This window comes from Thermobia domestica, chromosome 16 (genome assembly GCF_964235325.1).
Source record: "Thermobia domestica chromosome 16, izTheDome1.hap1.1, whole genome shotgun sequence".
Classification (NCBI taxonomy): domain Eukaryota; kingdom Metazoa; phylum Arthropoda; class Insecta; order Zygentoma; family Lepismatidae; genus Thermobia; species Thermobia domestica.
In genome coordinates, this window is record NC_137469.1 from 121,988,921 (window position 1) to 122,004,075 (window position 15,155).

Here is a 15,155-nt window from a genome sequence, read left to right on the forward strand (position 1 = left end):
TTTTATTGGTTAAGTTGTGGATGAGAGGGTGTATTTCTTCAAATTAAATAACAATGAATAATAATCCTTTACTTCTGGTATGCACAACATAATTAGTACAGAAAGCTGTGGAGAGAAGCAAATGTTAGGGTACAAGAGCATTAGAGGAGGCCGATTTTTTCTTCTTTTTCGATTGGCCCGGTTGCGGAAAAGTTGCTTCGTGTTAATGATAATCAATATAGAAAATTTGGATTCTTTTGGTCACTCCCTTCCTTTGGCTCATGGGACTTGAATATTTTTATAGCTACGGCTATGCAACCCGCAGGACACTAAGGAAAAAAAATGTGCTGCATAACTATAATCTTTGGTTCCTTTTAGCACTGAAGCACTCTGAGGCTGAAAACAAATCGCAAGAGAAAAGTGAGATGCGATATTTTTCCTATGTGGTTAAAAATTGTAATCAATTAGACAAAAAACTGTACGTTTATGTTTCATGTTCTTCATATATAGCGTGAAAAATATGTTGACAGCCTTTACATTGTAGCGTTTTTCACGTATATCGTGAACAATTTCTTTTAGACCTGTTTATATTAGAAAGAAAATTTTAATCAGGTATTCTGATATCAAGTAATTTTGAAATCGGCCGAGCAATAATAGAAAATATATATTTACCTACAACATTGTATACGACAATAATAATATGTAAAGCATTGTTTTATAAGAAGTCGGAAACATTGTAATTTTATACACAGTCCAGTAACGATCAGCAATAACTTAGGGACATTTGCCGAGTAGGGTTCAGAAGTTTCTGTTCGCCATACCTTCTGAAGAAAAAGCCATGTCCCGATGGTTGACGACAGCTTCTCGCATTCTCCGATTGTATATTAGTACCGCAAATCCCGAAGAAGCACTTCGTTGACTTGCATAGTATGTCAGCAAAGTATATGCACGAGTTTGGTTTGAAATAAAGTGAAATTCTTCTCTCACCAACAATATGCGACACTTGTGGAAACTTGCTCGATCTACATCCTCTCTTCCAGTGGAATTAAGAAGAATCGTTTATACTGTGATTTGTTCCAACTAGTGTTTTGAAGGCCTGGAAAAAAACAGAAATTTTGGGTAAAAAAACAGTTTTTTACCGTTTTTTCCCCGAACTTGGAAAAAAAACGGAAAATTTGGGAAAATTTAACTTTTCGAATACTTTACTACATTATGCTTTTAAAAATGAAAAATATTTTATATTTACTAGTTTACAGTTAAGATCAATGAGTGCTTATGTTTCTTGTATTAGAACAGGGAAAATTTTTATCAACAAATATATGTGTACCACTCCTTTAGTGTTAGCACCGTGATAGGATACAGTTATAGCTACAAAACATACTAAAATAAAATTAAGATAGATGCATTTTTCTTAACCAATCTTATGAAGTTCCCGCTTTATGCCAGGGAAGTATTAAAATAACAGGACCTGAATCATTTTAGTTACTACTGGTATGTTAAAATCAAATATATATATATTTATGGAGATACGTATTTTACTTGTGCTGTGTAAAATTTCCGGAAATTTTGACCTCATTAAAAAATCTTTCGGAAATATCGGTAAAAACCGGAAGATATAATTAAAAACTATTTCTTCGCCTGATGTTAATCTTAGTTGTTGTAACCTGTCTGCATCGTATATACAATGTATTTCGCTAGCAGGAAAAGTACTTAAAGCAAAGGTTTTAATTTTACATTTTAGTTTTCTGATTTCTGGTAAAAATTCCTCTTTATTATTTGTATATTTTTTGAAAAACTCTGAAAGAGAGATGATCTTATTTACAGGTACATATGCACCGCACAAGTGTAAATTTGATCAGCGAGAAATATATTAAAGATTTTAACACGTGAAACTTCCGTTCGTTATTATTAAATACTAGCAAAATTAAATTCGTACGGGGAAATTATGTTTCATTTTTGACAAAGGGCACCAAAATTGTCACCAATGAACTGGGACCCCAAAAACTATGAATTCGACACTAGTATCAGTCATTTTCAATTACTATTACATGCCACCCTCCCCCTTTAGGAGTACTGATGGGGGCTGAATTTGGATTTAAACAGCAAATGTCACTGTTCATCTCAGAGATCCCGAAAACTATGGATTCGACACTAATAGAGGCCATTTTCGATCATTTTAATGTATCTATCCCTTCTCCCTCCCCCAAGTTCCAGCGCTGAATTTGAATTTGAACGGCATCGGAAGTGTTACTGTTCATCTCAGCAACTCCAAAAACTATGAATTCGACACTAATGTCGGTCATTTTCGATCATTTTTATATATTTTCCCCTCCTCACCCCCAACTTATGGCGCTGAATTTGGATTTAAACAGCATCGGAAGTGTTACTCTTCATCTCAGCGACCCAAAAACTATGGATTCGACACTAATATAGGCTATTTTCAATCATTTTTATGTACCTATCCCTTCTCTCTCCCCCAAGTTGCGGCGCTGAATTTGGATTTAAACGTCATCGGAAGTGTCAATGTTCATCTCAGCAACCTCGAAAACTATGAATTCGACTCTAATATCGGTTGTTTTCAATATATATCCCCCTTCCTTCCTCCAAGTTGCATCTTCAAAGTGAAATGATAAAAACCATCCTAGGGCCGAACCCCATCTATGTTAAAAATTTTATCAAGATCACTCTGGTGGTTCAAAATTTGTTAAGTTACAAATATAGTCACTTTCATTTTTATATAATTTGTCACACTAGAAAACAGGTGTTTGTTTTCATACAAAATTTTGTGCATAAAGTTTATATAAAAATCTATATTACAGTATTAAATAATAGTAATTATATGTTTTAGTTCATGAGTATTAGTGAAATTTGACTACTGCTGTCTCTTTTAAGAAGTAATTTGGTTAAAATTAATAAAATTTCTCCAGAACAAAGAGCACATTAAGAACTTAGTTTCATTCAAGAGTCCTATTTGTTGCAACAGAAACGCTTCATGATGGTAGATGTGAATGCAGGTGTTAAAAGTCCTGTAATTAATGCACAACCACGAGTAAACGACTAAAAAGAATATAAAGGAAATCAGTGCAGACTATTAAGTTTCAAGTATAATTACAACAGTTTTATTTTCGATTGCTTCTTTTTTAAATATTCGCAATATTGAAGTTTCTCAACTTACACTTTCACGCATTTGAAAAAAAAAAAAAAAAAAAACGGTTCCATTACTAGTAAAATTAAACTAATAGAAAGATTTTTGTTATTTTCCCAATTTTTCCAAATTTACCGGAAAGAAACCGGAAAAAACGGTTTTTTACCAACGGGTTCAAAATTTCCGGAAATTTTACACTAGTTCTAACGCTTACTTTGGTCATCCGGAAAACTTGTTGTTGGCAATGATCATCGACTAAAGCCAGGACATCCGAATTTTAGAATGGAGAAGAATAAAAAAGTTTCGGTAGAGAGAGAGATCAAGTCTACGTGAATTCGATGTTAAGAAAGACGCAAGTAAATATTACGAGATGATCGATTGGTTCTCAACGAACGTCACTGAGCCACCACCATTAAGAAGAGAACTTTACTCGAGCCAGATAAATGAAAATATTAGAATTGCTTCTACAGCTTCTGAGGAAGTTCGATGTTTTCCGTGCCATACGCAAGCTGTGGAGAGAATGATAAAAGTAGTTATGCAAGCATCAGCATCAGTGTATGGAGCGGATCGAAGAGATGGCTTTATCAGGGCAAAATTAGGCTCAAATGAAAACGCAAAACTTCGACTTCAAGCAGGACTATCAAATGTAAATGAAAAAAAAAAAAAAAAGGAAATAAAAAAAAAGCAGGTGGGTGGAACTCGATTTGCAGCCACCTTCTCGTGGTGGGTTCTGGGGAGTTTCAGAGTGCATGTGCCGAAACGAGCTAAGAGCTGCAAGGGAAAGTTTATTAACAATTTTACATGACCCTACTGTATATTTGTAATATGTTTTGAAAACATCCAATACAATTTTTTCATCTAATTGATTATAATTTTTAACCCATAGGAACAATATCGCACCTCACTTTTCTCTTCCGTTTTATTTTCAGCCTCAGAATGCTTCAGTCGGAAAAAGAGACAAAGGTTATAGCTACACAGCACAATTTTCTTCGTAGTGTCATGTGGGTTACATAGCCATAACTATAAAAATATTCAAGTCCCATGAGGCAAAGGAAGGGTTGACCAAATAATCCTAATTTTCTGTGTTGACTACCACTAACACGAGGCAACTTTTCCACAACCCGACTAATCGAAATTAAAAAAAAAAAAAAAAAAAATCGGCCAACCCTAGAGCAGTAATTGAAGCAAGCATAACTGTGTATAACCACTCGACTTAATATCCATTCGGAAATCTGTTTTCCAACGAGAAGTTGTATAAAATTTATTCCATTATACTAACCCTTGTCAAAATTGGAAATAAGCAAATTGCATGGAGGTTAAAATCCATCAAGGATAAGGGGTAACGGGTATAAAAATGTACCGCAAAGTGAACATTTCGTTATTTTCATAATGTGATAAAAGAAAACGCTTTCGTAAATCTTGTTAGCTGTTGATGAATTGCGGGGTTATACTTTCTTCGAAGCTTCCATTTCATATTTAGTGCTTGGAAATTAGTCAGTCAAGCAACTGAATTGACTCCCGTACTGAAAAGCATGTTTACCAATAATGTGCAAAACACCAAGGTTTTTTCAGTGAGACTAATTGCTTGCGGATAAAAATCAGTCAGTAGGCAAAAACTCACCCACCTTTAAAATAAAGCTAAAGATAACTTTCGTAAAATTTATCAGATTTCATGAAACAGCGTATGTTTTGTTTGAGACTTCCTAGTAGAGTCTGTAACTTGAAATTGTTATATGCGAAAGTTAAGGAAATCAAGAATTTTAGTATTTACTCTGTTTGTTAGAGTTGAAATAAGTCAAAAGTAAATTTGTGAAATCGATTGTACACGCTACAGTGATGTTTTATATAGAATTCTGGAAAGTCCTAGATATATTTTAATTTTAGGTAGAAACCGTAGACGTATTTTACCGCATTGTTAAGCCTGAAAACGTGCCACATGTAATGCGACACACACACAATAATATCAAAGATTGAGGAAATGAACTGAGATTGTTCCATTTTGTTCCAGTATTCCAGCCTCATTTCATTATCTAAGGATTAAGGCGAGCACATCGTTGTCATAGCTTTGTTAATCGTTGCCTTGTGGTACTGCCTGCGGACGTGCATAACATATGCAGAAACTTTTTGAATTGATAAACACAGGCCCGTATTTATATATTGTGCACCCATGTGCTCCAAATAATTTGCTGCCCCCAGACAAAATTTGCCCCCTTCCTCCCCTCCCGAAAACGACCAATATTAGAGTTAAATTCATAGTTTTTAAGGTCGCTGAGATGAATAGTGACCGTTTTAATCTAATTCAACTTCAGGGTCATACTCCAGTCCCCAGGGAAGGGGCGAGATTTTAAAATTAATCGAAAAAGAAAGACAGATATTAGTGTTGAATTCATAGTTTTCGAGGTCGCTTAGATTAAGGGTATTAGTTTTCATGATGTTCAAGTTCATCCTCACCCCTTTGGGTGGGGGTAAGAGAGGATGACTTTTTAAAAATAATCAGATAAAGTAGCTAATTAGTAACTACTGTAATTAGAGGGAATTAAACACATTAACATATTTTCTCATGCTTGGGCGGGACTCTACGGGTTGCTAGTTGCTATTACTTTATTTTGAATCTTTTAAAAAATCATGAAGGTCGCGGTGTTTCAGTGGTAGAGCGTTCACCTCTGGTGCATGGGGTCCTTGTTTCGATCCCAGCTCGCGCCAAGTGAATTTTGTGGTGAACAAACACCGCGTACGTAAGTTTTCTCGGGGTTCTCCCGTTTGCTCCCACTTTCTTCATTCCACCATTTCATTCATCCTCATCATCACCGTCTCCTTTAGCCTCGTCGGTATAAACGTGGGACGTAAAACTTTAAGATTTCATTAATTTTATTTTAAAAATCCAAAATTTTGCCGCCCCCTAAAATCTGTCGGCCTGTTCTCGAGCACAGAATAGCACTTACTTAAATACGGGCTGGATAAACATAACTCACATCATCTTCCAAGGTATAGCGAGTAACACATATCTTTCATATGAAGAAATCTTAGTATATTAAGTATTAATTTGTTTATAAATGTTCTGTTTTTCAGGCTGAAAAATCCAAGAGATGAAAACAACGAAGATGAATAACTGTGACAAGTTGGATCTAGTGTAGTGACCACGGAGTTTGTCAGTTTAAGTAAAGAACAATGTTTATTATAAATATGTGAAAGTTGAATTTAGTGTAGTGAACCAGAGTTCGTAAGTTCAAGTAAAGAACATTGTTTGTTTTGAATGACTTAAGCTACTGTGATATCAAGATGTTCACTGCAGTTGAATGCGATTCACTGACTAGGGAATGTCGCGAGGTTTTATTGTGACTTCATATCGATACTATGCTCAATTGACTCTTTTTACATATGAAACTATTACGCAAACAGAGAAAGCGTCTTTGAATTACGAGCGTTAAAATTCAAAATTGAACAGATTTTGCAAAAAAGTTTGAAGTAACTGTTTTTGAGATAGACGTTCCAGTTTTGATATCGGAGGTTTCCTTGGGTGCCCAACATAGTGGTGAGGTCAAAACGTACGCATTTTGCAAGATGAGGGCACTTACTAGGAAGGAGGGGAAGGGTAATAGCGTCTTAAACTTGCAGATTGCCTTCTGTTTGGTACATCGGGTTGATAGGCTGATAAAATGTATTTCCCACCCCTATTCGACTGTACTGTTATTCAAATGTCACTTTCCTGTATGACCAACTTCAAATTAAACAACGACATTTGTCTCCGAAATGGTTGGCCGAATCCAGTCGGCCTCTGCTTATGCATTGTGGAAGACGGTGGCTCAGTATCTCATCGCTAGTTTTTCAATTTTCAACGGATTTTAATGTTGATTGTTGGAAAATAGTGGCCAAACTTCAGGGATTATTTTACAATATTCGGCGATAAATGTGGCCAGAAAACAAACACAATCGGCTAACGACGATGTATGCAAACATCGGTTTTTTCTATAGAAAAAAGCCACCTTGTTCACAGCTTTAAGCGCTCATTTCCGCCAATCTTTTTTATTATTATTATTATTATTTATGTATTTATTTTTCGGCCTATTTTATCGCTGAATATCTTCAAATATTCCTGAAGTTTGACCAATATTTTCCTATAATTGGCACTTCAGTACGTTGGAAAAAAAAGCGATGATGTATTGAAACACCGTCTTTCGCAATGCATAAGCATAGGCCGACAGGGTTCGGAGTACCGCTCAAGATAGTTCCGCGGCCGGCTGCTCTGGCGCTGCGCGATCTGTTTCAAGCGCCAATTCCTTTCAATTTACTGCCGGTGGTGTAAACTGATATTCGTATTCACTGTCAGTGTTAGCCTGTGATGGATAATTTATTTGGTTTAACTTCATTTCAACAATAAACTGACTTTTGTTTTCCACATATGATACTATGTTGTAGTGCGGAAAGTGCAAAATTTTTGCCAGACAGCTGATCCGGGCAAAAGACCATATTGGTGACAGAGCCTTCTATGATAATATTGGTCTCACTCCTACCTACAGCAGGCAAGAACATCACAATATAGATTATCATAAGATTTATTATAAATAACACAACGTTCTTCATTAAATTTCGCCCGCCCGCAAAGCGTTTCGGAAATAAATCATTGTTCAATTTGAAGATGGCCACCTGAAAATGAATTTGTATGACAATACAGCCAAATAGGGGTAATAATCGATCCAGTGTGCCAAACAGAAGGCAATTTGCAAGTTGTAAGACGCTATTGCCCTTCACTTCCTCCCTAATATGTGCTCCTATCTTACAAATTGCGTATGTTTTGACCTCACCCCTGTGTGAGTGCCGAAGAAAACTCCCTGATACCAAAAATGAAGAGTCTATATCAAAAAGTAGTTAATTCAAACTTTTTGCAAAATGTGTTCAATTTTGAACTTTTAACGCTCGTAATTCAAACACGCTTATGTGAAAAGGAGTGGATTGAGCATAGTATCGATATGAAGTCAGAGTAACAACTCGCGACTTTCCCTAGTGAGTTGGAAGTGAAGCAGTGTGTTACTATTTTTAATCATAGTATTAGCATAGAATACTGTGAAAGATATTTGTTTTTGCGTACAAATATTCCGTATTGGAAAGTACAACCAAAGGCCTTTTTTATTATAATAATCGCTATTGAAAGAAGTTTTAATGTTTTATACTTGTAATGCATGTAATCGTGTTATTAAAATATTTTTACAAGTATAGCAGGAGTGAAATTATTTTGGAGGGTTTATTATTATTACTTACTATGTTGTAGTATATGAATGCTAGTCAATCGTAGCTATAACTATAACCAGTCTAGGAATACAGTACTGTACAAAACATCAATTCTGTAAAATAATAGAAAATTATATATATATCAGCATTTTTTAAGGTGGAATGTCATCGCAGTTTGCAATACGAAAACATGGAAATGCCATATAAATTGAAAAATGTATATCACAAATTGCGATGCATCTTTGCATCTTTCGTTATTACCACGGAAGCTAAAATAAGGAGCAAGCTGAAAAAAATTACTATTATTTCAAGAAACTTTTCTTTGAATGGTCGGTTGCTGCAAGAAACAATGCCTCGACTTTGGGTTACAAAACAGTTTTCCAGTCTGTCTTTTCTTCCCTTTGTCGGTTTGTAGCTAGTGGGTTATCCTCCAGACCTTAGGTTTCTAGACGAATCTGTCTCAAAAAACATCCCGACCAAAGGGTCTCTCTCTCTCTCTCTGTATATATATAGTACTTAATAAAAATATACTCTTTTTTCGGAAAAAAACCCAATTATCCGAATTTTTGATTATCCGAATGGGGTCCGGTCCAAATTGATTCGGATAATTGGAGTTCTACTGTACTTCCATATCTATTGGACTTCTTTTATGAATCTATGATTACTCATTATACTACAGAGAAGGCGATACAAAATTTACAAATAGCGATGCAAATTGACATTTCTATCGCAATTTGCTAAAAAGCGTAAATTCTAAAAACAACGCTGATACGTACAGGGTGTCCATAAAGTCTGTGTACATGGTGAAAAGCACATTTTAGTCAATTTAATGTTAATGAATAATATTTTCAATATGATTTCCGTGCTATACAATGTATAATTTGATGCGCTTTGCAATATTAAGGTGAACTCGATGGAGTAGGTCTGAATTGCCGTCGATTTCAGCACACTGACTGGTAATGTGTTCTGTCAGGTGGTTTAAATTTCTAATTATCGAGTAAACTTTCTTTTTCAGCATACTCCAAAAAAAGAAATCAAGGGGAGAAGACAACACACAGTCTTTAGTAAAATTGATATTTTCATCCAATAACTAACTAACTAACTCTATGGTCTATGGAACCCGGAGGTTCAGTGCCGCGTTCACAAAAGCTCTCCACTGACTTCTATCCTTAGCTAATTGGATCCAGTTTCTACTTTGTATTCCTATCTCTGCGAGATCCATCTTAATATTATCCTCCCATCTGCGCCTAGGTCTTCCTAATGGTCGTTTTCCTATGGGTCTACCAGTCAAGACTTTGAAAGCGTTTCTACTTTTTTCCATTCTAGCTACATGACCTGCCCACCTAAGCCTCCTAGACTTGACGACCCTAACAATGTTGGGTAAACCGTATAAACTATGTAGTTCCTCGTTATGAAGCTTCCGCCATTCCCCATTCTCGTTCCTCTTGGGTCCGAATATTCTTCTCAGGATCCTGTTCTCAAATACTTTCAGTCTATGTTCTTCCCTCAGAGTAAGCGACCATGTTTCGCAACCATACAGAACAACAGGCATGATTATCGTTTTATATATTTTAAGCTTCAAATTCCTCGACAGAATTCGCGACGACAAGAGATTTTGAACCGAATAGTAACACGAATTCCCTGCTTTTAGTCGACATTTAATTTCTTCGTGAATATGATTTTCGTCTGTTAATATTGATCCTAAATATTTGAAAGTATCCACTTTATCAAAAGCATTATTTAATATCTTAACGCCTCCATAAGTTGCCGTATTACGGTCCCGACGCACTTCCATGTATTTAGTTTTCTCTGCATTTACTTCTAAACCCATGTCCCTGCAAGCGTTTAATAATATCTCTGCATTTATTTCTACTGTTCTCCTATCATCCCCTATTAAATTTACATCATCAGCATATGCCATAACCTGGTGAATGCCGTTCAACTCTAGGCCCTGGTTGCTATCTTTGATTTTCCTTATGGCGTATTCCAGCACAAAGTTAAATAATAATGGCGACAACGCATCTCCTTGTTTCAGGCCATTTTCGACGTGGAAGCTCGTGGACAAAAATTTTCCTACCCGGACTTTACTTTGGGATTCACTTAAACATATCTTAATTAATCTAATTAGCTTTCTCGGTATTCCAAGCTCTGTAAGAACGTTGTATAATGTTTCTCTCCTAACCGAGTCGTAAGCCTTTCTAAAATCAATAAATAGTTGATGTACCGGGGTATTGTATTCCCACTTCTTTTCGAGTATTTGGCGAATGGTAAATATTTGGTCGATAGTTGATCGATTTTCATCCAATTTATGTGGAAACCATTCACAAATCTGCATGCGTTTATCGGGGTCATCTTGATTTAAGTGGTGGTCATCTGTAACTTGTACGGATGAAACTTCTCCTCTGCCAGGATTTTGTGGATGGTTGAACTTGGAACACCCAACTCCATGGATGTCCGACGAAGCGATTTCTTTGGGCTAGCATAAACATTAGCCAAGATAGTCTCTTTCGTTTCGTCGTCCGGAACGGGGTTTGTCCAACACACTGCCTGTTTCTTTAAACTTGGTGATAATTTCGCGACGGTTGTAAAACAAATAGGTTGACGATGAGGGTGTCGAAGGTTAAATTCTTCCGCAATTTTGCGATACGACCATCCTTCTCGTCCACTTAAGAGTATCAACTCAACTCGTTCTTCTTTAGACAGAGCCATCATTCAATCTGGAAAAACAAAAACAAATTATTAGAATTCCCTATGTACCCAGACTTTATGGACACACTATATATACAGTATCTGTCTATCTATCTATCTATCTATCTATCTATCTATATATATATATATATATATATATATACTACCTACTTTCGCTCAGGAGCTAAATAACACTGAGTATACTTCCTGTAAAGAAACAGGTCCATTAAACTTCATGAGGCTATGATATCAAACTAGGGAGGAGAAAAAATGTAATAAGCATGGATTTAGAAACTCTTCTCTTCAGAATTCGAGGCTGCAGAAAGTTAAGCGCCCTAGGTCATCTATCTAAATTTTCTATGTTCATGAAGTGCGTCATATCTAGACATTAAGATCAGAGTGAGTATAAGAAAGATTTCTAGCACTTATTCATCGCGCGAAATTAGCTGTGAGAGTAAAGTAAGGTTCATAAACATAAAGATTTAAATAGACCTTGACTGGTTCCTGTTTATCGTCTTGTAGCATGTTTCCTAAGTATCACCCGCTACAACCAACAATGCCGTTTATTCAACAGATGTCAGTGTAGCAAACTGAAAAAAGAAGTAGAAGAAAATTCATGGCTCTGAAGCGAATAAACAGTCAGCAAGAGCATATCATTTAGTATCTGCAGAGCGATTGATATCATGAGTGATCGTATTTAACCTTAGACAAACCAAGAAAAAATCAATGTTGTTCAAACTTTCATTTTGCTTCACAGGATACAATATTTTGTAAAATCTCTGGATGTTCTACATTATTTGCTTCAACGTTACCTTCTCTTTTGTTAGTTTTCAGTTTTAACCGTAGAAACACCAAGGTATTTTTGGGTTACATGGAATCAACGAGTAGCCTCTAAGGCCCACAACTTAAACCTCATTATTTCTCACGGGTATTAATTCATATTGTCTGATATGGACTTGTGATGTCTGACATCGTACATTTTTATTCTTTATAATTAGTAGGTTTCTAAATACAGTGTCGCCACCTATATGTGTGTAATTGTTTAAGTTACTATTTTTTTATTTATGTCTATGACTTATTTATTTTATTTCTTTCTACAGAAAAACTATCATACAAATCAGTAGTAACTTAGTACAGTGTAGTATGTGTACAAAGGCTGTTTCTAAATGCATTATGGTGGTAGTACGGTAGAGTGGGGTGGAATGGGGAAGAGAGGGGTATACCTAGGTATTTCAGTATTCCAATGAATTCAGGGTTAACCTTTTTTACTTTCCATCCCGGTTATTCTTGGAATGTCGAAATTCTTTTAAATTTTGTTTCCACGAAAAGATAGATAGTGTGAGGAACCTTTATTGGGCACTATAGGGGATGTCATCAGAGGAGCAGTGCTGCCAACCCAACATAAAGTTGCAATTTTTCTATTTGCAAAACATCAAGTTTTTACACTTGTGGAATACATGTAAAACGTAAGCAAACAAGATACTACTTATCTGCCAGTTTTGCAAACTAACTCCACTCCAGCATGAAGAATATTAGAAGGTATTCACTGCAACAAACGTACCACTGCTTCCATTTGTTCCATTTGCATTATAAAATAAAATGTTCAAATCACTGTCTTTTGCATGAAAATCTGACAGGTTTATTTCCACTTCGCTATCTTCGAGCTTACCACCTTCTATTCCAAATTCATTTAAAACTTCTTTAAGTTCTTTCTCAATTGAACTTTAGCGAAGAGCACGATTTGGTATTGTTCCAATGCTGCTTGGTGCTGCAGATTCCCACATAGTCACAGAATAACAAACACAACTTCCTATCAAATATGCGTCTTCAGTGAGTGTTATAGGCTGCTGCTTGTAAATTCTACAATTAAAAATATTTGATATCGCCAGAATTGAGTAGTTATGGACTAGGATATATCCAGGAAATCCGGTGAGATAATGTATTTCCGACGTTGGTATACACTATGTTATAGGCCCCCTTATCTTTTTGATAACACTGTATTCCGGATATAGATAATGATAAATGTTAATTGGATGTAGTGGGAGGGGATGAATCGTATGTTGTAGATAACTAGAAAACGTTAAATAGGAACAGGATGTAGTGAAAGAGGAGTGAGTATCATATAGATAATGATAATAATAAACTATACACAAGATAAGTGCCGGAAAACGCTGCGCGGGGGGTGCCCATGAGTGTTTACACAAATGTTGACCTTCCTTGATGGCACGTATACATGATTACAATTCTAGGATTTTTTCTTTTTGATAAGAAGTGATTGATTGTGAACCTTGAGTGGAATGTGATTATTTTAATTGGATCCCTTTCATAGGAAGCTCTGTTTATTCAATGGACGCCATTTCGTTTTGACGTAAACGTATAAATACTCGGTGTTAGGACTATTTTGTATGTATTTCGCTATGGCAGCAATACGAAAAATAATGTTTGACGACGATGAAGAAACTTTGCTTTGTCTGCTATTGGCGCGGAAGAAATCGAAGACTGAATCCCCGATGAAGTCCAGCAGTTTGGACTCTTCTGATGATGAGAGCGCAGAATCAATGGAAAAGAAAGAAAAGTGTGTAGAAGTTGTATACCTGTCATCTTCGGATGAAGCAGAACATGCATCATCAGATGAAACAGATATTGAAGAATTCTTTTCACGGACACCACCCTCATCTGCATCGTTATCGAGAACATCAAGGTTTTGGAGATGGAATTGCTGTTGTACTAATTATAAAGTGGATGTGAAGTGTATTCTGAAATCGATTAAAGAGTGGGAGACAGGCAAAATTTTAATTTGCAGTGCTTGTGCTGAAGGGGTCGAGAACCAGATGGGACATGACTGTTTGTTTATGGCGAGAGAAGAATTAGAAGAAAGAGCAGTGAGGATTTTGATGGAATGTGATATTGATGAAATTTTTTATACGTATGCGAAATCGCACGTAATTGCCATTTGCACACAAGAAATTTTTTATGAGGCTTATTTTGACTGACTTCAAGAAAAAGAAAAATTTATCAGTGAACTGATTGACATTTTTGAAAATAAAGATAAAAAGAAAGCATATGTGAAGTGAGCGTGTAAATATTGTGTTAAATTTGCATATACACTTTAGTGAGTAGATAACGTTTTTTTTAAACTCCTGATAAAACCATATGTGAAGTGACTGTAAATACGTACAAAATGTTTTTTATTAGTGGATGGTGAATATATTTATGATATAATGAACAGTATAATATTGCAGTTTGTTTTACTCTTTAATCCAATTCTAGTGAATCCTGAGAACATTGGCGATTAGGCAGTGTAGTTTATCCAATGAAATAACTTGTTGATTTATTTGAAGAAAGACAGAGTGAAATCTCAAGTATAAACTTTATAGGAAAAACGCGTGAACACTGAATTTGTTGGACAAATTATTCCATTTTTCTTGCAACGTAAACATGTCTTAATGAATACATTGACATAAAAGATTTTAAGATTTCAAATTATTATTCGTGAATTTTATTTAACTACATGCGATGATACAGTAAATTTGCATTGTTTAATAAAATCACCAGTAGAATACAATTTACTACCGTTAGGTTGTCAAAAACAAATTGAACATTAAACTTACATGGACTAAGTTGGAATAATTTTTAGTACTTTCATTTAACTATGTTAACTTCGTGTAATATTATATTGTATCACATATACGTAACCTTGTATATCAACTATGTAAACAAGATGCAACCTTTCATTGTAAAGGTGCAGAAAAAATAAATTTGCATTAGATTATGTTATTGATTTAGAGAGTAAACAATGTCCGTCATTAAACACATTGCATGCGAACGTATTTAATGATTTGTGTTTGTTTTATGAACAAAATATCAAACTTGAGAAAAAATTAGGGTGAGCATTTCGCAACGCACAACAATTTGTTTCTGGTAAACAGCATTAACTTTTACTTTTACAACCTTGTAATACAGTTTTACGTTTGTAAATACTTTTATTATTAAATAATTTTGTATATAAAGCAAAAATTATTATTTAGTTAATTATTTTAGATAATTGTGTTGTTTTTCACCATTTGTATATAGAAAAAATATTAATAGGTAAAATGATGGCAAATAATACATGTTT

The 15,155-nt window shown here is 35.2% G+C and overlaps 1 protein-coding gene across 4 annotated transcripts in view; it reads left to right on the forward strand.

Moving 5' to 3' along the window:
* Window positions 1-15,155, forward strand: part of LOC145673384 (structural maintenance of chromosomes protein 6-like) — a 228,280-nt gene that overhangs the window by 194,899 nt on the left and 18,226 nt on the right. The window contains exon 21 of one of the 4 annotated variants that reach the window (XR_014128748.1): window positions 6,194-6,282. Coding sequence is in view for 3 of the 4 variants with exons in the window: in XM_081743034.1 (XP_081599160.1) it covers window positions 6,194-6,233 (40 nt within the window). In the remaining variant the exon portion in view is untranslated. Of the gene's footprint in view, window positions 1-6,193; window positions 8,966-15,155 lie in introns of those variants that run through there. The other 3 variants (XM_081743034.1, XM_081743033.1, XM_081743032.1) reach the window with 3 other exon arrangements.